The sequence below is a fragment of the Chlamydotis macqueenii genome, chromosome 3, assembly GCF_036417535.1.
Source record: "Chlamydotis macqueenii isolate bChlMac1 chromosome 3, bChlMac1.mat, whole genome shotgun sequence".
In the NCBI taxonomy this organism is placed as follows: Eukaryota; Metazoa; Chordata; class Aves; order Otidiformes; family Otididae; genus Chlamydotis; species Chlamydotis macqueenii.
Genome location: NC_141558.1, coordinates 785714 through 812383, shown reverse-complemented (window position 1 = coordinate 812383; position 26670 = coordinate 785714). Strand labels below are relative to the sequence as shown.

General features: G+C 51.0%; 1 protein-coding gene across 4 annotated transcripts in view; it reads left to right on the top strand.

Annotated features, from left to right (window-relative positions):
- The first annotated feature begins 758 nt into the window (after positions 1–758).
- ASXL2 (ASXL transcriptional regulator 2) overlaps positions 759–26670 on the top strand; it is a 102303-nt gene continuing 76391 nt past the window's right edge. Inside the window, exons 1-2 of one of the 4 annotated variants that reach the window (XM_086743556.1) lie at positions 759–946; positions 26481–26563. In XM_086743556.1, the coding sequence (XP_086599682.1) occupies positions 890–946; positions 26481–26563 (140 nt within the window). In that variant the 5' untranslated portion in view covers positions 759–889. The remainder of the gene's footprint in view (positions 947–26480; positions 26564–26670) is intronic. The other 3 variants (XM_086743547.1, XM_086743554.1, XM_086743550.1) reach the window with 3 other exon arrangements.

The following is a 26670-nucleotide window of genomic DNA, read 5'->3' as shown; positions in this document are numbered from 1 at the left end:
GCAGAAGGACGGGGAGCTGCTGGAGAGGGCCCAGAGGAGGCCCCGCAGATGCTGAGAGGGCTGGAGCAGCTCTGCTGTGAGGCCGGGCTGGGAGAGCTGGGGCTGTTCAGCCTGGAGAAGAGGAGGCTCCGGGGAGAGCTGAGAGCGGCTCCCAGTGCCCAAAGGGGGCTGCAGGAAAGGTGGGGAGAGACTCTTCAGCAGGGCCTGCTGGGACAGGACGAGGGGTGATGGCTTTAAAATAGAGGGAGGTAATTTTAGATTGGATAGTAGGAAATATTTTTTTACAATGCAAGTTGTAGAACCCTGTCCCAGGGTGCCCAGAGAGGCGGTGGATGCCCCATCCCTGGAAACATTCCAGGCCAGGTTGGCCGGGGCTCTGAGCAACCTGATGTGGTTGGAGATGTCCCTGCTCCTGGCAGGGGGGTTGGACTGGGTGGCCTTGAACGCTCCCTCCCCACCCAGACCCCTCTGCGATTTTATAATTCTGTGATCTGGCGGCTGCAGGCGCTGGCGGCGGGAAGGCCCTGACGCAGGCGCGAGTGCAGGCGCGAGACGGCGGCGGGAGGCGGCCGCGCCCTTTGGCAAGCCGCCGCCGGGGCGGGGCGCGCGCATGCGCAGGGCCCGGGAAAGGGCGGGGCCGCTGGGCCGAAAAGCCCCGCCCCCTCCTCCCCGCCGCCCGTACAGTAGGTGGCGTCACGCGGGCGGGGTCACATGACCGCGGCCCTTTACAGTAGGAGCCCAATATGGCAGCGGCGGCGGGCGCTGCGGGCGCGGCGGTCGGGGCTCTCCGCGCCTAGGGCTGCTCCGCCCGCCCCCGCGCCGCCCGCCCTCCCCGGCGGGAGGAGCCCCCAGGGTACCTCGGAGTCAGCTGCGCCCCGTCGCCTCCGACATGAGGGAGAAGGGCCGCAGGAAGAAGGGCAGGACCTGGGCAGAGGCCGCCCGGACGGTGCGTGGGGCCTGCGGGCGGGGGGGGACCGGAGGCCGCCGGGGCGGGTCAGAGGCCTCCCGGCCGCTCCGGGTCGTGCGGGCTCGTCCCTGCGGGGGGTCGGCAGCTCCGGCGGCGCCTGGCCCCGCTCGGAGCCCGGCCGGGGAGGTCAGCGCAGCCTCGGCCTCCAGCTGCGGGGCTGGGGAGGCACCTTGGGCGGAGAAGCGGTGCCGGGTTTGTGCGAGCTGCTGGCCTCTCTCTGCCCGCAGCTTTCTTCCAACGCCGCACGCTTGCAGGTTTGGGGGGTTTTTCTTTATTATTTTTAACCTGTTCTCTGGTTGCTTGGTGTTTCTAGGCACAAATTTATACGGGAAGCTTTGTGGAGAGGAGGGATTGCCTCTCACACAGAATGCTGTGATTAACGAGGATGTAAATATTAGCAAACAAGTGACATGCACGGTGTTTGTTTTTTTTTTCCATTTTTCTCAGTGCACCAATGTATTTGATGCAGCAGAGCTTGTTGCAGTAGGAGCTGCTGAATTGTCTCAGGTCGGGTAGTGAGCTGTGACCCCTAAAACAAGAATTTTTATCTTCTAATTTCCCAGCCTGACAGCCTTCGTTACTGTACTTGTTGTCAAGAAGGGCTTGCCATAGTTTCTGTATGGGGCAGGCACCTTAGAGGGTGGATAAAAGAAAAGGGAAGTTGAGCAGTGGGACAAACGTGTGAGAGAGGAAACTAAACAAGTGCAACCTGCAGGAGCTGGGCAGAAGTGTTGAGTTGTGAAAGTACAGCACGTGCTTCGGAGAGATCCGCGTTTCAGTGCGGCTGCACATCTGCCTAACGGAGAGGGGGAGGAGTTCGGGTGCTATCGTAACCGTTCTGAAAGAGGTATCTGTTAAAACAAGACTTGAAAAGTCTGGCTGGAAAGCAAATGTAAATGGGCATCTGCGGCTGAGGCTTGAAGCACTATTTGAATAAATAGTAATTTGTTTGGACCTTGTATTTACAGTTTGAGAGGTATCAAAATAGCTGCTCTTCTTTCAGAAGATATGGTGCAGTTAAGTATTCTAAGAATATAAGATCCTATCCTGCCGGTGGGCACTTTGGTTTCTCTTTATATATTTTTGTGTATCTTTTTAACAAGCTCTTTAAAAAAAAAAAAAGAGTGGAAGAATCTCTAGTGTAGGAGATGAGATCTTTTTCACCTTATGTGCACTGCTGTTCATCCACTGGTCCCTTCCAGAATCCACGTAAAGGCTAAAATATCTGTTTAGAAAAGCTGCACTGAAAACTATCAAAACTGATACCAGGGGGCTACAGGAAATACGCGGAGAGACTCTTCAGCAGGGCCTGCTGGGACAGGACGAGGGGTGATGCTTTTAAAATAGAGGGAGGCAGATTCGGACTGGATATTAGGAAAAATTGTTTACAATGCGAGTTGTAGAGCACTGTCCCAGGGTGCCCAGAGAGGCGGTGGGTGCCCCATCCCTGGAAACATCCCAGGCCAGGTTGGCCGGGGCTCTGAGCAACCTGATCCGGTTGGAGATGTCCCTGCTCCTGGCAGGGGGGTTGGGCTGGGTGGCCTTGAACGCTCTCCTTCCCACCCAAACCCTCTGTGATTCCATGATTCTGTGAAGGTTTCGTGCTCCCCTGGGTTGCATACCCAGATTCATGGCAGAGGCAGCCAAAACTAGGAAAAGATGAGTAAATGCTTGCCAAACCCTCAGTTTTGGCAAATATTCCTGTTTGTGTATTCAGCAGGAATGTTAAAATATTCTGGTCAAACTCCAGCTCCAGTCTTCAAAAAGTTTTTGGTTTGAAATAATGCCTTTTGGTTCTTGTCCTAGCTTGTGTGCTGGTATTGCCTTCTCAGCTGCTGGTGGGTGAAGTTGGTAGGGTACGTTATAAAACCGCGTTCAGAAATGTGGCAGCTCTCAGGTACCCTGTTCTTCTGCTCCTAAAAGGTAACATAAAACTTTCCTCAAGCTCGAGAAACCTTCCGTTTTGTCTTCAGTGTAGCGTTGCGTCTCTGTGCTCTTTTGTGGAGTCAGTTCACTCGCTGAGTCCTCTTAAGCTGGCTCACCGTGGGGTGGAGCGAGCCCCGCAGTCTCAGGTCAGCGTGGAGCTGCAGGGGAAGGGGCTCGGGGCCGCGGGTTTTGGCGGCAGCTGGCTGCAGACCTGCTTGTCCTGGCAAACTGCCCCGCGGTGGTCCCTGAACAGCAGCGTCGGGTCATTGCAGCCGGTGTTCCTGTGGTGGTCCTGTCCCCTCGCCGTCTCCTCGCTCTCTCTGTCACCTCGCTGCTGGTGCTCGTAGGTGGTTCAGGGAGCTAACGCAACAAAAAACCATCGTCGTAATTACGGTGATGATCTGGCTTCATGCCAGTTTAGTCTTTCTAAGGAGGTATTTGGATCAGGTGTCCTCCAGTGTGAGGGAGGTGGTGGGAATGTGGGGAGGGGAGGGCGCTGAGGCAGCGTCCACTTGAGTTGTCTACTTGAATTGTCTTAGTCTGTGTAGTAGTTGGGCGTTAGCTGGAAACAAGGTGGTAAGCGTCAGAAGCCTGGCCTTTCAGTTTGGTGGAAGGACCTCAGGTAGGTATATGGATGAGGTGGATTCCACGGGCCTCAACTGTGCTTGCTCTTAGATGTGAAGGTTGTTAACCGGAGCAGAATTGCAGTGCGCAGTAAGGCAAGGGTGCCCCGTGCGGGAGGCAGCGTTCGGGGAGGAAGTTACTGTTGATAAACAACCTTCTTCTTATTTCCTGGCTCATTCGGTGAATGTGCAGCTGCAGATGACTGTTAACTTGTGACTTTTCTTGGGACACTGGCTGGATGTCCCTGCAGTTAAAGCAGAAAGCTTAATTAAGGTAAGAAGCTGATGCTGTATAGTACACCAATTTCAGATAACAGTACCCAGTTTTAAGAAGTGCACTGTGTGTGTGTCTAACGTGGAGTATACTCTTCAGCTACAGTGCTGGGGTGGAGCAGCCAGAGTGCAGAGACACACCAATGGGACAGCGTGTCTAGAGAAAAGAGATCATTTATCTCTCCTGCTGAAGACTAAAGCACACTGATTACATCTGTACTGGTGAACTCGGTCCCTGTGATGCAGCTTTCCAAAACAGAGAGGGACCAGAGGACGGCCGAATGCTCCGTGCGTCTTCCTGCTGCCGTCCTCCGCTCTGCTGCGTGATGGAGTACGGCGGCGAACAGGCTGTTGCGGTGCGTTCGTGGCCTGTTTAGATCCAGACAAGAAGTCCCGTCGCTGGACAGAAGCCACAAACAGGCTGTCTTTGTGCTTTGTTTGCGCGGAGGAAAGTGTGCGCTGTCACGTGCCAAGTTTGAAGAAATTCGGTGTTTGTTTCTCATGGGAAGTCCCTGTGTGTGACCTAACAAAAGTTTTCTGCTGTACTGCCTGTGAGTAGCGAGGCACAGGGGCTGCTGAATGCAGGCTGGTTGGTCTCTATAAATGCTCCGTGGCCGGGCCATCTAGGAACAGAAAACGCCGTCTCCTATGAACCTGTTTGTGAGAGGGAGCTGCTGCAGCCGTGTCTTTTCCTGTGTGCTGATTTCCTGTTGGGTAAACTGACTTTGTTGGCTTTGAAGGGTGGAAATCCAGTGTGAGAATGCCCTTGGGAAAGCAGCCGGAGCCTGAACGTGGTGTGGACGTCTCTGGAGGCACAGATGTCCAAGTAGAGTCCTGTCATGATGCTGGCAGCTACTGTGCAGCTCCTGCGATGTGAACTCGGCTTCTCTCTTGCTGTAGGGGTTTGTTTGCATCACTTGTGTCGACCGAGGAATTAAAATGAAAAGACGTGCCATCTCTGAAAGCGATAGCGCAGAACACGCGATCTGATCTGGTGTTCGCCAGCCCATCTGCTGTGTCAAACAGAAGATAATGTAGCGAGGTCAGAAGGCGAAGTCGAGTAGAAGGCTTATTTGTTAGGGAAACAAAGGGCGTGTTTCTGCGAGCTGACTTTATTAAGACTGCCCTTTTTATTAAGGTGCAGTTTTTGTGGGGGTGATGAAGTGAGGAATCAGAGAGATGCCCTTTTCCCTGCTTTCTGTTAAAAGATGTGTGTGGAGGAGATGGTGGGAGGATCCGAGCTGTAGAAGGTGCACGCTCGTCTGCAAGTACCTGAGTCCATTTGCTCGTCCATATGCACGGAGGTGAAAATCTGCAAAGTTTCCAAGCCTGCTGCAAAAATATGCAGAGGATTCTGTAAAACATCAGTCTGAGGGACTGATCAGACTACTAGACTAAACTTAATCTTCACAACTATGTGTTTCAAGCACCCAGCTACAGCTTTTCAGCATATAGGCTGGCGGAGCTGAATCGTGTGCTTTCAGGTTGTCCTTTTAGAGAGGAGCAGTGCTTTAACGGGACACAGAGTGCAGGCGATGTCTGAGGTGGAGTTCTTCATTTCACCACGCCTTCAGAGGTCTGGTCGCTCCATCGGAAAAAGTGTGGAGGATGATTTGGAGCGCAGCAGGCCCTTCCTGGTGAATCGGAGAACTGCCTTCTTGCTTTTCAGCTGAACGAGCTAGCACTGTAGAAGGTTAAATGATTAATCAAAGCTTGTGAAATGAACTGATAGTTGAAGCTGGTAAGGGCTTCTTGGTTTTGTTTTCTTTTTTTTTTTAAGAGGGTTGTTTGTTGCTCTGTGTTAGGTTTTTTTGGTGATGTGCTTTTTTTTTTTTAATCCCCTAAGTATTATCACAGCTTCCTTCCCTGTCCTCAGTCTGTGCCCAGGTACAAGGCCTGTTTCCACTGAGGACAAGGAGCCGTGGCTAAGGCCAGTCTGTTACGTTTGTTAAATGCTTTTGCAGAGACTCCTGCGGCGCAGGTGTAGTGCAGTTGGTAGCCACCGCTCTGGTAACCAAGCTGTTGCGTGGCGTCCTGCCACGCGATGGATCGATGTGTCTGCTAGCCAGGAAAATACCTCGGCAGTGTTTCCAGAGAAATGGACTCAGAGCTGCACAGAACCGAACAAAAGTTGGCACAAACTTTGTCAGATGTTAGAGAACTGCAAAGTTCTTTGCTACTTACTCGTACGCATCTTTTATTGACCACAGCACTTGGATGTATTTTTCCTGCATTTTTTCAAGGTGGTTTTTTAAGAACTTTACAGCGAAGTCAGCGATTACTCTGCAAATGTGAACTCTGGTTTGGCCCAGTGGGGGTTTTATCCTCTGGTATCTGCCCTTCCGGATGCTAGAACTTCTAGTGAACCGAAAGCTGCTTTGAACTCATCTTGGGAACCTGTAAGGGACAAATGGAGGCGTAAAAAATTGGTTCTTATATGGAAATAGAATGTGGAAAGGATGAGATGGAGGAGTAATCAGCTTTTAATTGCTGTAGCAAACTGGCAGACTACAGAATCTGCCCTTCTTCCAGTCACAGTAATCCAATTACTTGCCTGCCATTTTAAAAACTAATTTCCGAGCCATAGCCAGCGTTCCTGCTAGGAACTTTAGCCTCTTAGAGGCGTCGGGATCCCTGGGAGTTACTACGCATCCACACACTGCTGCTCTGGATGTGCAGTCGTGCTTGCTCTGGCTGGAGCTGAGTAAGCTCGTTTGCCAGCTTCGTAGCTGATCCACGGGCTTGTCGATGCACTGCTGTGCGAAGGTGTGGTTAATTTTATTACTAGTAGAACAGCTTTATTAAAAAGACACCTGAGGGGGCTGGCTCTTGGCTTGAGGGTAGTGGAGTCTGTCCCAAAGCATCCAGGCACTCAGGAAAACCTTGGAGTGCAAAGCAGGGTGGAGGCAGATGTGCGAGCACCCGGCTCAGCAGCGCGACGTGGGAGAGGAAGCGGGGAGCAGCGGTGCCAGGCGGGGAATCCCCGCCAGCTGCCGAGCATCGCGACCCTGCCCATCGGTGCCTCGCAGCAAGCGCGGAGTCGGAGGTTTGGGGAACTGTTCACCTTGTTCTGCGTTCCCGCGGGAAACTCCGGTGCTGCCGAAGGATCTCAAGCATATGTTCTTCATTTCTGTTCTTATTTAAAATAATAAATGTAGTTTAGATATTGATTTTAATACACAGCTTAGATATACTTTTGCTTGGTCTCTCTCGTTAACTTTATTTCAGCACAGAAGGATTTAAAGGTATCACACAGGCTCCCTTGAGTGAGCTCGCCTAGAGCTGCAAGAACCTTGAAATGGCTTTTCTGCAAAAGTTGTGGTCTGCTTTTGAACCAGCTAAGAAATGTAGATGTGTGAGCATCTCTCTAGCAGTTTTTGTGCAAGGCTTTCCCAGCTGAGAATATTTGAGAACAACAGCCAGTTTTGTTTCCCAGATACGGTCTCTGCAGCGTCTGCAGAAGGTGGTTAAAATGAACCTAGCCGTTGTGTAGTAACCAGCGCCTTGTCTAGTGTCCAAAGAAATGGAAGAGTCGTCTTCTACAAAAAAGCAGTTGGCTTCAGGGTATCATGCAAGCCTTTTCTACGAAAAGAGGGAAATTCAAATACTTTGTGCTTAAAACCCACGCTTTGCTGCGTTTTTGTGCACCAAGTGTAACATGGAGCGATAAAATCACCCTGCGGAGGGAAATCGGTGGCCAGGAGTCGATGGCAAATCGATACGTCTGCTGCGGGGTTTTGCGTCGAGGGAGCTCAGGCCTGACCCGCGGGGCTGAACTTCGGCTGCTGGCTGCGCTCTGAGCCCAGAGGTGCTCCTCTGGCTTCATCCGAAGAGAATCCGGTGCTGTCTCCACTGGCCGCTCTGGGAAGCGAGCTCGCAGTTGAGAGCCAGCACGGTGAGCGCTCTCCTGCTCGGAGCTATAGACTAGAGTGGTGTGGGTGTGGTGGGTGGCTGTTAGTGCCCAAATGCGCCAAAGCGTGTGACGGCAGCGGAGCTTCCTGGTTGGAAGTGACCTAGGAGAGCTCAGTCAAACTGCGGGAACGGCTGTACCTGTGTGTAACGCTTTGGTGTGAGCATTAACTTTGCCTCGCATGCGGACAGCACTTTGATTGTATGTGGTTCTGTAGCAGCGTAAAAACGTCCAGAGGATCCTTGCTTCAGCGTGTTTTTGTTCGCTCCGGACCCGACCGACGTGCTGCCGGTTACTGCCAGCCAGGAAGCTCTGCTGCTGTCACTTCAGCGATGCAGCTCTGGGGCAGGAACTGAACTTCTGAACTTCTCTCTTTGGGGCAAATTAGAACTTTATTTTTAAGACCACAGAATACTGCAATGTTGTTGCTGGTGACTGCATGTTCTCCTCGAACTGTTTGCAGTGACTTTATCGATATTCGACACTGTCTGTCTTTCTGATACCTGCACTGGCTCTGCTGGAGCCTGAGTGCACTTACTTGTGTTTTACTGGATTCTGAACTCAAAATTGATTAGATGAGAGTAAGGACATTTTTATGAAGTGATGTTTTTCTGGCAAGTCATGCAATTTGTGTGCTGCTGGGAAGAATTCTTTCTTCCCCACTTTCCATGCAGGGAAATTTGAATCTGCTCTTAAACCTCTTACAAAATGCAGCAATAAAGATTATATCTTATGACTTGCTATAATTTTTTATGTTTGGAAGCTTTTTCTGAGCTCAGCCTACACTCCCCATACAGCATCCCCTCCCCCCCAAGATCAACAAAACCATTTACTCCTTTTTTTTTTTTTTTTTTTTTTCTCCCCCTGTGCTTTCTGGCGCACAATGCCCAAACAGAGCACGCTGGGGGATTTGTGGCCGCTGAAAAGCTGCGGTAGGCTGGTGTTCCGGGCAGCGGGGGCTTGTGCAATCGAAAAAGCCTTTAGCGAGTAACTGGTCAGTAACACTCGTGGAGCACTGACTGCGCCAGTCCTGTTTCCCTGCAGCGGGCGGTGGATGCTTCAACAGAATCCTATTGGAAAGCAGTGGTCACCTCTTCATTAAAGAGTGTTTCAAACACGAAGCTGTCAGCAAACCTGGCAGATGATGCTTCAGATGGCAAATCTGTGTGCTGAAGGTGGGAGCATGTGCCAGGCTGGTGCGCTGTCCGTCCAGCGGTGTACGGTGGCCTCGTGAACCCCCGAGGGCTTTGCGCTGCAGTCACCTGGGACATCAGCCTTAGAGCCTCTGGTTCTTGAGCTGCACCTGGAGCAAGCCTGCCTGGATCTGGGCATTGCCACAGCTCTGGCTTACAGCTCCTTGCTGTAACTCGTGCAGAAACCATCCGCAGAGCAAGGGGCGGGGCAGGGAACGGAACGGCTCATCGCTGTTGTCTGGAGAGCCCACAGGCTTTCAGGTGGGATTCCTCCAGAGTCAGCTCCAGCCAAGCACTCGGTCCATGGCGCAAGTACTTTGAAAGGCACCACAGTTTGGATCTTGTCTGCTTTAGTTGCCAGTGTGTAACCTGCATCTGTCTCCAGCGTGTCTTCCTTCTTGGCAGCCCGTCGTAGGACTGAGTGAGTGAGAGGGGCTCCTGTAGCAGCCTTCTCTAGGAGTATGAGCAGTGTAAGTGTGGCTCTGCTTTCTCCTGTACAGGCTTATTAAATATCAGAGTGCTTCTGGAAACAAGGGGATCGAAGTTTACTCTGTCTTTGTGTGATGTGGGCATAGCTCTTCTGGTGGCAGAGGGTCAACAGACAACCTCTTAGCACTTTCTCATGGCAATTAAATGGCACAATCCTTGCCCTCTCCCAGGTGTGCCTGTCGGAATAGCAGCCAGGATTAGTTCAGCTCTCCTTAACCCCCACTGAAGGTTAGATCTCATCCTTGCTGCTGTGAAAAAGCCAGTGGTTGTTTCATGATCCTTTCATAACATCACTTAAATTATGTTTCAGCAGGCAGTGGGCAGGAAAACAAACTCTCTTGGTGTGGGTTGTGTGAACAACTATCTGCCCTTAGAACAGTACGGTTTGAAAGTTTCGGCCAACGTTACAGTCTTGCTGAGCTAGATAATCTCTGTTTAGTATTAACACACACTACCACTTAAAGTCTGCTTCTCTCCCATGGAAAATCTTTCAAAGGTAGCTCTGAGGTCTTCAGGATCTCTTTGCTGGCCTTCTTGCAGCTGTTTCCATCTGAACTTGCAGATCTCGGTTCTTGTTGGAAGGTGGAACAGCAGAGTTGTTCAGGAGATGACAGAGGAAATAGTCTTCTGTCAGCAGTGTCGTTGCAGTAATGGATTTATCCTTAATCAGGATGGTTTTCAGTCATGCCTGAGCTTGGGTGGTTTTGCTTCCCCTAAGCAAACATCTGTTTTGGAAAGGCAGCTGGAGGAAAAAACACACCCGCGTCTTTGCATTTGGCCTTCTTGGGATATACTGTGACTTAACAACCTGAGAGCCGCGTGGCAAGGCACAGGGAGGGCCCTGCTTGTTATCAGTGGCTGTCTTCATCCTGGAGTGCCGCTCGAGACGTGCTTGAAGTGTTGGGTTTCCTTCCTTTCCCTGGGCAGAAAGTGTTTGCAGGGGTTACCTTGCCTCACTTCTGCTGCAGGCTTTCAGGCTCTGCTGTGCAAATACAAATTCTGAAAAAAAAAAAAAAAAAAAAAAAGTGTTTTCTAACTAAGCTTTTGATATGTAGATGAGCCCTTAACTCCAGTAACAAGCTGGTTTTATTTACACAGTTCTCTACAAATAGTGTACCTCCCTTCTCCACGCAGCCGATGTACTTCCCATGCCTTTTATTTTGGTGTTTCAGCCTGCTGAGGGTTCCTGTCTGTCTTTGACCCCGTGTCTCCTCTAGAGCTGTGTACGGGTAAGTGTTCTCCAGTCTTAAAGGAAGGAGTGAGCGCTGAAGTTTTCCCTCTGCTCTAGATGAAAGAATATGGAAGAATAATATCCTCCAAAAGAGATGTCCTGGTTCAAGTTGTCTCCTGTGTCTTCCATGGTGATCTGAATGTGGAAATCCAGTGGCTCCAGTTAGCCCTGGCGTTCAGGGTCATCTCTTTATCTTGTTTCCATAGAATCAGAGAGGGGTCTGGGTGGGAAGGGAGCGTTCAAGCCCACCCAGTCCAACCCCCTGCCAGGAGCAGGGACATCTCCAACCGGATCAGGTTGCTCACAGCCCCGGCCAACCTGGCCTGGAATGTTTCCAGGGATGGGGCATCCACCGCCTCTCTGGGCAACCTGGGACAGGGCTCCACCACCCTCAGTATGAAAATTTTCTTCCTTATATTCAGACAGAATCTGCCTCCCTTTATTTTAAAGCCATGACCCCTCGTCCTGTCCCAGCAGGCCCTGCTGAAGAGTCTCTCCCCACCTTTCCTGCAGCCCCCTTTGGGCACTGGGAGCCGCTCTCAGCTCTCCCCGGAGCCTCCTCTTCTCCAGGCTGAACAGCCCCAGCTCTCTCAGCCTGGCCTCACAGCAGAGCTGCTCCAGCCTTCTCATCATCTGTGTGGCCTCCTCTGAACTTGCTCCAAGAGGTCCATGGCTCCAGTTCCCTGAGGAACACCACTCATCTCTGGTCTCCACCTGGACATGGAGCCGTTGACCACCACTCTCTGAGTGCGGCCATCCAGCCAACTCCTTATCCACCGAGTGGTCCATCCATCAAACCCATGTCTCTCCAGTTTAGAGAGAAGGACGTCGTGCGGGACAGTGCCAAAAGCATTGCACAAGTCCAGGCAGATGGTGTCCATTGCTTATCCTTTGTTCATTGATGCTGTAACCCTGTGAGAGGCCACCAGATTGGTCAGGCGTGATTTGCCTTTAATAAAGCCATGTTGGCTGTCACCAACCACCTCCCTGCTCTCCATGTGCCTTAGCATGGTTTCCAGGAGAATCTGCTCCATCACCTTGCCAGGCACAGAGGTGAGGCTGACCGGCCTGGAGTTCCCTGGCTCTTCCTTGTTCCCCTTTTTAAAAATGGGGGTTACGTTCCCTCTCTTCCAGTCATCGGGGACCTCACCAGACCACCACGACTTATCAAATACGATAGCCAGTGGCTTGGCAACTTCATCCACCAGTTCCCTTCGGTTCTGAAGATGCATCTCATCAGGTCCCATGGACTTGTGCACCTTCGGGTTCCTCAGATGTTCCTGAACCTGCTCTTCCGCTACAGTGGGCGGTTCTTCATCCTCGCAGTCCCTGCTTTTGCCTTCCGCAACTTGGGTGATGTGACTAAAGCCTGTCACAGAAGTGGGTGTTCCAAAAGCTGGGGCTGCAGTGACCTTACTGTTTTCCACTACATCTGTGTGGAAGTGAGCGATGGCCCCGTGTCTTCTGCATTTCCTTCGTCATTCTGTCCCTGCAGGCTTCCCACCTCTTGGCCTTTACAGCGAAGTCTTGTGAGATACTGGTGTCTTGCATGAAATCTGCTTCTCCCTCTGTTCCTCCTACCAAGAAACCTCTTGTATACCTGGTCTTCAGTTTTCTCTGTGTTTCTTTGTAACTGAAGGAATGCCATGGAGCCCTGCAGTCCAAATAATGCCTTGTAGTTGTCTGGTTGGGGCTGCCCTAAGGAAGCAAACGTGGGGTCCTGGGTGGTCTGCTGGTTCTGCACCAGTGGTGGTGGGGAGTTGAGAACGTGAAAGGCTTGTCTCGTGCCGCCATACGTGGAAAGCAGTGGTGTTTGTGCTACTGGTACAGGAACACCAGAGAGTGGAGAGGTGGCAGAGATGCAGTTTCTTGGTACAAAACATACCACTTATTTTGGGAGCTTTGGTTGCTTACGAAAACACTGTGTTCGTGCGTGTCGGAATGGAGAGTTATTGAACGGGGAAGCAGCCACCTCCTGTCCTGACAGATGAAGTTTGCTGCTACCTGCTGTGCACCTCTTTTTTAAGCTGTATTTAAACCTCCACTCTTTTTCAGAGTACTCACGAGTGCTGACACATAAGGACTCGGTGAAAAGCACTCCCGCTGCTTCCCTCCTCTGCCAGTGGCAAAGGGGATGAAACGCAGCGCGCAGCCTTGGTGGCAGTGTTCAAACCGAAGCAGCGCAGTTCAGCGACCTGGCCTCTCTCTGCAGGCTCTCCCAGCCCGCTGGGAAGGCACGCAGCAGCGGTTTTGGGGTAAGGTGGACGTGCCTGAGCACTGACTCCAGAGCAGCCGCGGCGGCATCCCGCCAGGCAGCGTGGATATCTTGCCAACACTCAACAGCTACAAGAGACTTTTGCATTTCAAGGTCTACCGAACTGTGTTTGAATGAGGTTGTGGGCAGCTGTAGGAGCTGCTGTTCTAAGAGATTTCTCTTCAGAAGAGAAGATTAGCTAGATTAATGGCTTCATCATCAACTTCAAGTGAAGGTCCGTGGTGTGAGTTCTCACTCCAGGTCAGTAAGCAGTGAATTTCCCATGGTGTCTCTGCTTCAGCTTTCTAACTCCTGTCAAAGCTGAAACAGCAAGGAGAACCCTTTTTCCCAGTAACAGTGAAAGAGCAGACAAGGTGGGAACTGTTTTACTGCAGAAAAAAGGTTTGTAATCCTGTCCTGGCTCTCATTGTTGGAGGATAACTTTTAGAAGCTGAAGTAGCACTGATATTCTTCTGGTCACCTGATTTTTATTTTTTTTATACTCTTAATTGTTAGAACAGGATGGCGTTCTTATGAAGTTTCAAATAAGGTTTTTCTCACCATAAATACTGCCCAATTGGTGCATGTCTTGGTGGCTTCAGTTAAGCTGGTGCGTTTGGGTATTGCTAGTGTAATGGTGTTCGTGGCTAAAGCTGCGGTTCAGCTGGAGGTTTTGTAAACACCTGCCCAGCAGGAACCATCTGCGCTGTCTTTTGTCGCTGGTGTTGCTAAAAGGCTGCTTATCTCGCCTCTGGCAACCAGGAGTGCAGATTGAGTTGATCTTCCCAGATCATCCTTCACGTGAACTTGTTGACTCCACGTCTCATAGCGCGGTCACCCAAGGTCTAACGCACGGGGTAAAAATAGCTGCGCTGGCCCCGGCTCGGGGCGTGCTCCTTGTGTTGGAAACCAGCCTGCGAGTGTGTGCGAGATACTGAATGGCCATCTTGCCTTCAAACCTTACTGCGTCGAGTGGCAAAGTCTAGAGAAGTACGGTATTCTAAGTGAAGGTTAACGAACCCGTAAAACCGCAGCACGAAACTGGATGATTTTGCCTGTACCACGGGCTGTCACGGATGTTTGTGTTTACTTTCCTTTCTGGCCTCTCCCTACCTTAGCAGAAGGGTGAACCTGGCCAGGAGCGCAGGCTGGCACCCCTGGGAGATGCAGGCCCTGGGTGACACCTGCAAGTCAAAGGCTGGTGTACCAGCTCTGCCAGCCGCTGCCGGGCGGGGAGATGAGCGCCGGCTCTGCCCTTGCACTGGCCTCTTTTCCTAGTGCCACATGACTGTTCAACATCTGCTCAACATCTTTGTCGCTGACATGGACAGTGGGATAGAGTGCACCCTCAGCAAGTTCACCAACGACACCGAGCTGTGTGGTGCCGTCAACACGCTGGAAGGGAGGGATCCATCCAGAGGGACCTGGCCAGGCTGGAGGGGTGGGCCCGTGCCAACCTCATAAAGTTCAACCAGGCCAAGGGCAAGGTCCTGCACGTGGGTCGGGGCAATCCCAGGCACAGATCCAGGCTGGGGGGAGAAGGGATGGGGAGCAGCCCTGAGGAGAAGGACTTGGGGGTGCTGGTGGACGAGAAGCTCAACATGAGCAGGCAATGCGCCCTTGCGGCCCAGAAGGCCAACCGCATCCTGGGCTGCATCAAGAGGAGCGTGGGGAGCAGGTCGAGGGAGGGGATTCTGCCCCTCTACTCTGCCCTGGTGAGACCCCACCTGGAGTACTGTGTCCAGTTCTGGAGCCCCCAACACAAGAAGGACATGGACCAGTTGGAGAAGGTCCAGAGGAGGGCCACAAAGATGATAAAAGGGCTGGAGCACCTCTCTTATGAGGCCAGGCTGAGAGAGCTGGGGCTGTTCAGCCTGCAGAAGAGGAGGCTCCGGGGACACCTGAGAGCGGCCTTCCAGTACCTCAAGGGGGCCTACAAGAAAGATGGGGAGAGGCTGTTCAGTAGGGCCTGTTGCGATAGGACGAGAGGTAATGGTTTTAAAATAGAGGGGGGTAGATTTAGATTAGAAATTAGGAAAAAAATTTTTACAATGCGAGTTATAGAACACTGTCCCAGGTTGCCCAGAGAGGCGGTGGATGCCCCATCCCTGGAAACATTCCAGGCCAGGTTGGCCGGGGCTCTGAGCAACCTGCTCCGGTTGGAGATGTCCCTGCTCCTGGCAGGGGGCTTGGACTAGATGACCTTTGAAGGTCCCTTCCAACCCAAACCATTCTATGACTGTGTGAAGCTGCTTGGCAAACTCAACCGTAAAATCATGGTGTGGGTTGTTCTGTTGTTTTGGTTTTTTTGTTAAAGGTAAAATTATTTTTAGCTTGGATTGGAGTCCTGATGTTGTTTAGCGCTTTGCCAGCACGCATGGCTGTGCAGCCTGGGGGAAGGGAGACGTGCCGGGGGTGCAGGACCATCTCGGCATCAGCGTGGACACTTCAGCTCGTGGAATTTTGGTGGTTTAGTAGGATATTCAGTCATTTGAGACCAATGTGGTTGCTTGGCAGGAAGTTACGTAAAATAACTTAGTCTGAGTTTAGTAGCTGGCTGTTTTGGTTCTACGTGCCCATGCTTTCTGTACAAGTACGGCAGACGTCTCCTGGCAGGCCTGGTGTGCTGCCTGATTGAAGCAAGAGGTGGCTTCAGTTCAGCTCTTTGCCCCGTGCAGGGTGGCTGTCTGATGGCTGTATATTTTTGAGACTTCCTTGTTGGGCTGCCGCGCACAGGTTCTGGGACTCTGACCTCTTTGGTGTTTGCTCTCCAGCTGCGTTGCTGTTTATTTTCTTGTTGGGAACGGGTGACCTGCACCGCCTTGCTGCCTGTCCCATGCTCTCCTTTCACTGCCAAAATGTAGGCATGAGTACAGGCCTTAAACTCGAGCGTTAATTTAGTTTCCACAAATACTTACTGGGAGCTTCAGACCATTTATACTTGACGGAGGTACACATGTGCAAACCTGACAACTTGGTAGTGCTTAGCATCTGAGTTCTGAACTCTTGTGCTGTTTGGGGAAGGCAAAACGTACAGCCAGGGGCAGCTCAGCAAGCCTTGCTTAATAGTTGTCTCTTGCTAATTGTGATCTTCTCGTATCACTTTTAGATCACTACCGAGTAACTCCTCAGCTTTCTCAAACCTTGAGAGATAACGCGGAGGCGTTTTTTGGAAAAGAACTTTGTTAGTCCCCACCGATGGACTTCTGCCCCTCTCCCGCCTCATGCGCACAGTGTGGCTGAAGGCGTGTTGCGCACAAGCCCTCACCTCGGAGGTGCTACTCCCCTTTTTCTGTTCTCTAAATTCTGGAATGGAAGCTCCAAGTCCAACAGCTTTGAGTTGTTTTGTAGGGATGGTCACTTCTGCATTTTCCTCACAAGTATCTATCCTAGGTGTCCAGCTTCTCCTGGTCTTTGAGGTTGTTATAATCCTGTCGAGCTTGTTGCAAACTGTCCTCCGCTTAAAGCTGAGCCTACCAAGCATCTGGGTGGGAGTTCTGGCAGTTGACGGGAGCACAGGGTAGTCTGCAGAATGGTCACATTGTCTTTTGGTTGGACAAGTTTTCACAAATCCAGAAATGGTGTATTTGAAGCAGCACTTCAGTTTCCTCTCAGCCGTATCCTTGAAATGAAATGGTCACAAATACAATTTTGGTTCCTGTCTCCGCTGAGCGGGGGGGTACAGCTGCTTAGACCCGTGTCCCCGTTCTGCCTCTCCTCTCCAGTGGTCTGTCTTAGCAGAAACAGGCAGTGAGCTGCTGTGGAGCTGCTGCAGCTCCCGTGTCCTCCTCCGAGTTCATGGTGAGCTCCCAGCTGTGCAGTTGGCTGAGTCCTCAAGGTGAAGCACAGCTCTTGGATCTCGCCTCTGTTCATTGAAAAACGGTGTGACACACCGCAGGCTTAAACGTGCGTGAAATGATAACAAGCGCTGACATTTAACAGCACTCGGTTTCTAATAACGTGGAGTTGTCTGTTCCTTCTTGACCTCATTTCTGGTTAAAACCTGGAGTAGCATTTGGCTAATTGGATGAGTAGAAAAGACACTGCAATCTAGGTCAAGTCCTTGGGTCCCCCTCCTCACGCCTCTCGTTACTGCCGGAGTGAAACGGCGTTTTGCGTGCTGCCTCTGCCCAGCGCTCCGTTCTGTGGTGACTGACTGAGGAGGAATTTCACATGCACTGGTTTTTCTAGCTGACCCACTTCTCTGCCAACTGTTTGCATTGCATAAAGATTATTTCTTGCTGAAGGAGAGTGTAAGGAAATTTGCAGCTATTGCTGGCTTCTGCAGCTGGCATTCTCCTCCTGGAAAGGAATGGGCAGGAGGTGAGAGGTCCGTGCTAGGTGTGAGGCTGGGATGGAACCTGATGAGCCAGGTATTGCCTGGCCCTCCGGAGCATGCTGGGGACTGAGCTAATAACTCTTCAAATTGCTGTGGATTCATGGCTTTTATGAAGCTTAAATTGTATTTCCAGGCGGAAGCCTGAGTGTAAGTGATGATTACATTTACAGCATTGGGTTGCCCGATTTTAATTCCCCCTTTGTATAAGGGAACAATCAATAGCAAGAATTTCAAAGTGCATTTTTGCCAAAACCTGCTGAAAACATTAGTGGGCTAAGGTGCTCTTTCATATCCAGTCTTGGAGTATCTCTTGCTTTTAAACCTTGGTGGACAGATTGCTGTAAAAAACCAACCAACCAAAAAACCCACCCAAAACAAACAAACCAACCAACCACTTCAAACCCAAGTTTCCCTGAGGCTTTTATCCCCTGTGACTTTGAATACCGGCATGATATACCGTCATAGTTACGTGGGCAGAACTTACTGTGGTCACTCTGAGATTGCTTAAATTGGAAAGTACGACCGGCTCTTACTTCTGGCAAAGGATGGGCTGTAAAAGAAAACTTAACAGTGTTGCCCAGTAAAGGCCATTTTGTGCTGGGCGGGTCTGGGGAAGGGGATTTCTTTTTTTAAATTCCCTTAAGAAGGCTTTCGGCTCCTGTGTTCATGAATGATTCATTGCAGCCTCTAAGGAGCTGCTTGCCCGTGGTGTGACGGGTCTTAGTGAGGTGCATGCTAATTTGGTGCCCTGGGAAGGCTCTGCAGCTGCTAGCCAGCCTCGAACCTTGGTGTGTGTGAACGGAGGTGTTAATTCACTTCATATGATAAATGGGGTGGCTTTCCTGTCATAATGTTCCCCTTCCTTGCCTGGTAATCAGCACTGAGTGTTTGGTTTTGTTCAGCAATTACTGAATTTCCTGCAGACCTGGCATTTAAACTGGAAGGAGCTCGTTCCTGATGTAATCTGCTGGAAAAGACACAGCAGTGGAAGTGATAGAAGCCTTGTTTCTACTTTCCAGCAGTAGATTTACATCTTCTATGAGCTTCTTTCGTTTTGGTATTTAAAGATGGCAAGATAGCAGTGTAACAAAGACACGGATAACTTGGCGGTGTGGCACTTTTGGGGTGGGGGTAACGGTCATGTGCTGCTTCAACAAAACTGAAGGTGGATGCTGGTAGTTCTTCTGAAACCTGATGTTTCTGTTCTGTCAGTAAAACACCAGCCCGTGATGAGAACTGTAGAAATCCTCCATAGAGAAGAGTGGTGAAAGCTGAGCTGAACTGAGAAAATCCTATTCTTCCAACTTTCGAGAGCCACAAATAGCGAGGCGAGGCAGCAAGGGTGCTGAAAGGCAAGGGGGAAGGCTTGCTGGCAGAGGAGATGGAAGTGCCTTTGCCAGAATTGCTTTTTTTGCTCTGTTCCTGGTGTAGGTGCTCTGATTCCCAGACACTACAGCTCTATTCTCAGAAAAATCTAGGGGCTTGCGGTGCGGAACAAGTACCAGGTAACTAGGGACTGCAGATTGCTTCTGCAGCGGGTTTAGCCTAATTACAATGCAGGGGCTTCAGAGAGGAGTGAGTGGGCCGTTGGCACCGGGAAAGCTTGGCCTCTGGCGAGCTCCCCAGGCCTTTCAGTGAAGCACTGGTGCTGCGGCACTTGGCAGGAGCACTGACCGCTTAGGTGGACACAGATACTTTTTTTTTCTAGCAAGTTTCACTTAACTGTTGGAAATACCAATAATGATATTTGAAAAATTTCTGAAAATGGTGCAGCACAATGAGAGAAGCCTAAATGATGTGTCGTGAGATGCAAGCCTTCCCACTTGTGCAGGTAAGAGGCGAGATGAGTGATAGGTGGGGTGCACCTAGAAACTGTCTTTTCTGCCCTTTGATCCCTCTCGGGTGCGCTGGTAAATGAAAAACAAACAGCATTGCGTTGTCTGCATCCGCGTGAAGTCAGCCAGGAAATGCCGTGTGTGCCCGGCGAAGGGTCCGTAGAAGCTCCTGGCGTTGCGCAGGCACTTAGTGTTTACTTGGGCTCAAAACAAGTGAAGAGCTGCCGAGGTTCCCCAGGTGGCAGCCGCAGAGTGGGGAGGGGAGGAAGACGCAGCTCTCCTGCCCCGTCCTTGTGGTCCAGCACAGAGACCACTGCTGGTGCCAAGACTCTGAAATCTTTTCAGCTAAAGAAAGTCCTGCTTGTTCCAGGGCGGCTTAGGAAGTGGAGATCCCGTCTGACCTCCGTGTAATCAGTTCTTCATCTCCGAGTTACGAAGCTGTCGTACAGTAATTTGTCCTCCCTAGAAGTGCAGTGGCAGGCGGTGCTCGGGGTAATACATTCTGTTGAACAGTGTGAGTTGTGACAGGGTGGTAACTTTATCACAGCTGAGTTGCTTATTTGGTTTTCATTTCAGTTAGAACAATTTTTTTCTCATTCTTAAAAGTTAAATTACTTCTGTCCTTCCCTCTCCACTCATCTTGCTCCAGGAAAAGGAGGGCCACGCTATATGGCTTTGCTTTGAGTCGCTCAGCCTCGCTCGCACTTAGTTATTCTTGGAGGCAGTGGTTTCCCTCCTCCTCTTCCGTCAAAGGATCAAAGAAAGGAGTAAAGCCCAAAACAGGGACGTTGTCTGGTCTGTCTAGTGTTGTGTGAGAAGATACCATAACAGTTTAAACTCTGCCGAACCGAAGGTGTAACTCTGTGTAACCAAGAGATCCCACTCCCTGCAGAGCTGGGGTGCGGGTCAGGGGAGGCAGTGTCCCACTTCTGGCCGATGCAGCGGCCGGGACACTTGGGTTGCTCTCTGCGTTCGCTTGAGTAGCGTTGGTAACACCGGCTGGTTTGTGTCTGTAGGTCTGGGGAGGTCACATCTAGATCAGACTGCTGTTACCTGGGGCTTGCAGCGAGAGGGGTTGGTGATTTCGTTGTAAAAGATTTCTGAAAATGAGGTGAAAGCTTTGATGTAGAGATGAGGTTGTTTTGGTGTTGGGGTTGACAATGCTGGAAGATGCCAGCCTACTCCCAAAGCGGCCAGCCCTGGATAATCATGTTTAGAAGCTGGTTTGTTTGTTTTTAACTTTTAAACCCCTCCTGTTTGCATTTAGTGCTGGTGCATCGATGCACTGATTCCTGTAAGCTTTTTTTATGTGACCTCTTTGATTTGGATGATTTCTGTCCTGTAGTAGCTCCCCACCACAGTGTTGTGGTTGCCAGCCTTACCAAAGGTGTCACGGCTGCTCACCACGCGTTCTCTCTGAGGTCCAGCAACGGGGGTGGACTCTGCTCCCAGCTGTGGGCTGGGCCACCTGCCAGAAGATGTGGGATGGCATGCCCCTCCTTTGCCTGCACCTCCAGCCCCGTCCTTCCTCCTCAGCCCCGTCCTTCCTCCTCAGCCCCGTCCTTCCTTCTCCTCTGTCCTGCTGGTTGGGACCTGCATGTCTTCACCACTGACTTGAGCAGCAAGTTCAGAATCGTAGTAGAAATATTTTCCTTTAAGGTTAAGAGGATACTCAAATCATGGAATCACAGAGGGGTTTGGGTGGGAAGGGACCTTTCAAGCCCACCCAGCCCAACCCCCTGCCAGGAGCAGGGACATCTCCAACCACATCAGGTTGCTCAGAGCCCCGGCCAACCTGGCCTGGGATGTTTCCAGGGATGGGGCATCCACCGCCCCTCTGGGCAACCTGGGACAGGGCTCCACCACCCTCAGCATAAAAAATGTCTTCCTTATGTCCAGTCTCAATCTGCTTCCTTCTACTTTAAACCCATCACCCCTCGTCCTGTCACTTATGGGCGAATCCTGGTCATACAGGGAGGTGCTGGCAATGCCGCTTTCTGTGTTAGGAACCCCTGAGTCTCTACATCTCATTCTTGGAGTCAGGAATGGTGTTAGGCAGCATGGCCAGAGCTGAGGGTTCCTCTGGATCGTGTTGAAGTAGCTTGACCGGGGACCTGGAACCAGAATATGGACTTTGAGCTGGAGTTCAGCAAAACCATAGCAAGAGATAAGAGCCTTGAGGTAATTTCTGTTGTCGAATTTGCCTTCCTTTTGTAGTATCTCTTGCCTTGAAACATCTTCCGCTGGGGTGTTTCCTTGTGTGTGTCGCACATTCCAGAACTGCCCCTCTGTTTCAAGGGGATACTGCAGCGAGAAGGATTTCATGCAGCAGGAGCCCCTACTCTGAATATTTCATTGCTTGCACTTGGTCCCTGGTGCGCATAAACCGCCCCTCCGTTCTCTGCCCTTAGCTAAGGAAACGTGTCGGCTATCTGCTCCAGCAGCGTGGATGCAGTTGCAAGCTTGCTTTTTTGTTTGTGAACGGCCTGGGTAAAACATGGCTTTGCTTTTTCGGCTGCAGATTTGAGGGGTGACAGTCTGCCCTCTTGCCGATGCTTGTTACATCAGTGATATCTGGGAAATGTGGAAAATGAGCTGCTTGGAAGAGCAGAGGCCTTCAGCGGGTTGTGTTGGAGACTTTGTGCCGGTGTGGTGGGCTGGTGTTGTAGGGGAGACGCGTGCTTTTCTGGGCACACGCGGTACAGCTGCCTGCCTTGCTTCTCCAGTGTGGTGCTTTACATGTCATTGCAGGTGGTGGGAATAAATTCTTCACACCGTAAATATTGTAAGAGTAAGAAAAGTGCCTTCCTTCCAAGATGTGAAATCAGGAAATATCTTTCTCTTTGATCATCCTCTTTTCTTGGAAACCTCTGCAGAAACCAGGACAGCTTCAGGGTGCAAAGCACTGTGCGCTCTAAAATCCATAACCCATTAATGGAGTTCTTAACAGTGAGCCAACTAGAGTATTTCAGCACCTAAGGCGGCGTGATTTGAGCATCGGCGACGCCATCCCCGGCGTGCGGCTTCCCCTGTACTGGACACCGACGCTGCTGTTGATAGCCAGGTTCAGGTAACGTGGCTTTTCCAGTACCCAGCGTTGGCACGTGCTGGTTTGTTCTTTGGGTTCATTTTGGCTAATGCTGAGTGTCGTCCAAAGGTAGCTTGTACATCCTGACTCTCAATTTTAAAATGCCTCTCAAATTCTGTTCTGTGGCAGACAGTAATAGTAGTTTTATTTATTTACATGCAGCAGCTACAAAAGGACTCAAGTGAAACATCTGATACGGGATCAGGAGAGCGAGGAGAAGGTACTTAAGGTGTATCTGTTTTTTTTAATAATCTCTTTAATCCTTGCACCTGGTTCTTCCGGATCTGCCTGTAAAGCAGCACAGAGTTGTTGTTGCACCTGAAGGTATGAGCTGCTTTGCGTATCGCAGCAGGCTGCGAGTGTTAAACGAGTCTCGTCGAGTGTGAGATACCAGCTGGTACCAGGTCGGTGCGAGTTAGCCGAGGTCCTGTGTAGCCGTGGCTGGTGGTTTCATCTCTGTGGTGGTGGTTGCCCGACGCGGGGAGCTCTGATCCGACAATGCAGGACTAGCGAAGGCTGGCAAAAACCCGGAGAGCCACGGTGGCCACGGAGCAAACGCTCGGGGTCAGTCGCTGGGCTGCTGGTGGGCTCTGCGCCTCTCCCTTAAGGGCGACTGTGGAGAAAAGCGTGCCAGTCACGTCGCGACACGTGAAGCGCTCCTGCCGTGGTGTGTGTCGCGCAGGTTAAGCGTTCGTTACCCCTGCTTGGGGTGCTTGCAGGGCTCGGCGTGCTGCTCGGAGTTACTTGCTGGGGGCTGCGTGCCCTTGGAGAAGACGGGACTGGTGACTCCAGTCCCCTGACAGCTTTCGGGGTGGGCTCTGCAGCCTCTGTGTGGCTGGCTTGTCCTTGGGCCTGGCCGGGGGTGAGGCTGCGCAGGAGATGTGTGCGTGCATTGAGGTTCCTGGGAAACAGCAGACCACTGTAAACAAGTCTGAGTTCTCGTGCAAGCTCTCTACTGTTAAAGGAAGCCATGGCTGCGCAGCAGAAAAGTTGTTTTTCCAGATGAGCTTGTCTAGACCGAGTTTAAGTATTGGGCGTGTTCCCCAAATCCTGGACCCTTCTCATGATTCTGTTCTGTTTAAACTGTACTTATTTGCTCAGTATTCATGGGATGAAATGTCTTCAGTGACCCAAAAGCCTTCTGACAGTGACCTGTTCCTGCTCGTGCTTTTGCAGTCATAGTGGTGTTTCATTTTTCCTCGTTAATGTTTTCTTGAACTTGCAGACGATGAAGGGGTGTTCAGTGCCTACTTTGTGGGACAGGAGTAGTGCATCTGAGAGCCCTTTTCTGCAGTTACGCCTCACGTGTCCAAGTTACAGGTAACCATTCGGGCCGAAACCCATCAAACTTTGAATCTGCACTTCTCTTCCCAACCATGACTTGCTGCATTTTGTTGGACGTGCAACTTCATGTGCTAGTTTTTCTGGTATTTTGAGATGAGGGCAGCATGAGAATGTGAAGCTTTTTGAATTTTTTTTTTTCAAGTCTGAATCTCCCTCCCTCTGTTTTGAAACCACGACCCCTCACCCTGTCCCAGCAGGCCCTGCTGAAGAGTCTCTCCCCACCTTTCCTGCAGCCCCCTTTGGGCACTGGGAGCTGCTCTCAGCTCTCCCCGGAGCCTCCTCTTCTCCAGGCTGAACAGCCCCAGCTCTCCCAGCCTGGCCTCACAGCAGAGCTGCTCCAGCCCTCTCAGCATCTGCGTGGCCTCCTCTGGACCCTCTCCACCAGCTCCACGTCCTTCTGATGTTGGGGGCTCCAGAGCTGGACGCAGCGCTGCAGGGGGGTCTCACCAGAGCGGAGCAGAGGGGCAGAATCCCCTCCCTCGCCCTGCTGCCCACGCTGCTGGGGGTGCAGCCCAGGGTGCCGTTGGTTTCTGGGCTGTGAGTGCACATCGCCGGCTCGTGTTGAGCTTCTCATCCACCAGCACCGCCAAGTCAGACTTAGACTTCATGATCTTGGAGGTCTCTTCCAACCTTAAATATTCTAAGTCCTTCTCAGGGCTGCTCCCCATCCATTCTCTGCCCAGCCTGGATTTGTGCTTAGGGAGCGAATCTAGCAGAGTGGAGAGAGCTGATCTGGAATGTGCAGAGTGGTGCACAAGTGGGGCCTTTGCTTTCAGTGACCGTGAAATGAGAGTTTAAGATCTTATGGGAAGTGAAGAAAGGGAGTAGAAGGATAAACATACCTGGCTTTGACTTGTTCAGAGAACCGGTATGTGGGATCCTACAAGAATCTCCCATGTAGAGCAGGGAAGCCCAGGAGAGCTGGTTGATCTTCGAATGATCTTCTCGGAGCACAGGAGTGGTCCATCACAATTTGCAGGAGGTCAAGCAGGTGTGGCAGGAGGCCAGACTGATCATCTTGCTGAGCTCAACTACAGGAAAAAGTCCTGTGGAAGGAAGATGTGGGCACAGGTTACCTGGGAGAAAAAGAGAAGCATCCTATGGGCATGCAAGGATATAATCAGAAATGCTTCTCTTCCTTTTTGCTCGTGATGATGAGATTCTCTGGTCAAACACGGGGTTAGCTAGCGTTGCGGTTGTGCTTAGGGAGGAACTGATGAAATGTGGTGTTGCTGCTCTAGGTGTGAGCGAGGCGGTGCTTGTCAAGAGCACCCGCGTGGAGTGACAGTCAACGGGAAAGTACCGTGCCCAAGGAGAAAAATGCACACTTGTGTTCTTGTGTGAGAATGGCAAATGTCCTGAAGTTCCGTGTTAAGAGTCACAGCACGGGCTTGTGTTTTTCCTGATTTGCTTCGCCAGCTGCAATGAAGAGTCGACACCGCAGATGGAGGTTGAGATAACCTTAACGCCTCTTGCCCTGCACGGGCTTTCGGCCTCTGTTCCGAGTTAATGGTGTAACAGTGTACCAGCTCTTCGGCAGTGCAGAGAAAACGGACTGGGAGCTGGCAGAAATCTGTGACCTGCAGTGCTCTGACTTAAACCACTTCTCAACCTCCGTGATTTTGTGTACTCCTGCTGTGGGCATCCTTAGTTATAACGCAGCCAGAAATGAGACGGAGTGAGTCACAGGCTGATACAGGGTGAGTGTAAACAAGCCCCCCTGAAATCTGTTTCAGACTCGCTTTTTTTTTAAATATATGTGCTGCTCTGCTATGCAAGAAGTCACTAAAGCAGAAATAGCGTGCTTTAGTGTTGAGAGCTGTGCTTTGCTGCTGCCAGCCCGTCTTGGCAAAAGTCACATACAGGTTTGGAAAGCTTCAGCTCCTGGGAAAGTCACGCTGTAAATTAACACGAGGCTGAACAGGACGAGGACAGCAGCCGGGGCTTCCGAAGGTAAAGCTGGTGCTAACAGAGGCCTTTGGCTCTTTAAGCGGAGCCATGCTGCAGTTCAGCGAGGTCCCTCCGCAGCCCTTTCCAAAGGGAGCCACATCTGCAGCCGTCAGGGTCCCTGCAGGGACCGAGGTGCAGGGGTTTAGGAGAAGCGGTGTGTTCCGCACAGCTGTTGAACAGAGCGATTAAAACTGGTAACTTCCTTCTGCAAAGTCTCTTGTAGGTTTTTATACTTAACTGATGGTTTATTTTCTGGTTGAAGGCACAAGTCAGAACTCAAGGGTTGGTGTGCTGGTCATGGGTCAAAAGCGGATGATTAAGAAGGAAATGAGGCATTTCCTGCCCATCCCCCCAGAACAAATATTGCTTAAAATATCCAAATGACGTCTGGTAACTGGCGTTTTCCTTCAGAAGTCCTCAGCATCTCTCTCTGCTATTTGAGTTGTACTTTTGCATCGTGGTCCTCTTGAAAGGGAGGTGAGTGGCCTTGGGCGTTGGAGTGTGCCCAGCGTGGGCTGGGGAAGGGGTGGGAGTGTATTTGGTGACTTAATGTAGGAAATATTTTCCTAGACTGTATTTACAAACCTTAAGGCTGAGCTATGTGCAGAGATTTTTTTTTTTTTTTTTTTCCAAAGAACCTTAACAGTGTTAAACCCCAGATTTCCTCAAACTTCTTAACTGCTGATCAGTTTGGTAAGTGTTAGTTTCAGTTTTGCAGACGTGAAGGGTTTGGTCTGAGGGACCTCAGAGCGTTCCCAAGGGAAGCTGAGGGGTGTGAAGCCACCCTCTGACTGGGGAACATTTAATTCCCCAAGAAGTGTTATCTATGGGCAGTGCATTTGAAAGAAAATTTGGGAATTACACTAAAATGAGTCCTTTAGGTGGTCTTTTGGAGTCTCTTTATTCTTCAGGCGGTGATGAGATGAGAGAAGGCCAGCAGTTCCTCCTCGGTTGTATCCTTGGAGATGTCCAGACCATTACGTGTAGTTTTCTGTGCAGTCAAACATTAAAGTGAAAATGCAAGTGAGTAACTCTCTCAATCTGCTTTTGCTTGCCAGGTCCTGGAGAAATACCCTAATACCCCTATGAGCCATAAAGAGATCCTTCAGGTTATCCAGAAAGAAGGACTGAAGGAAATCAGGTGAGTTAAGTACCCCTACCAGAAAAACACATTCATACTTTGGTTCTAACTTCGTTTAGTTTACTGCTGACCCCTACCTCATAAGTATTTTGGGGACTGAAATGTTA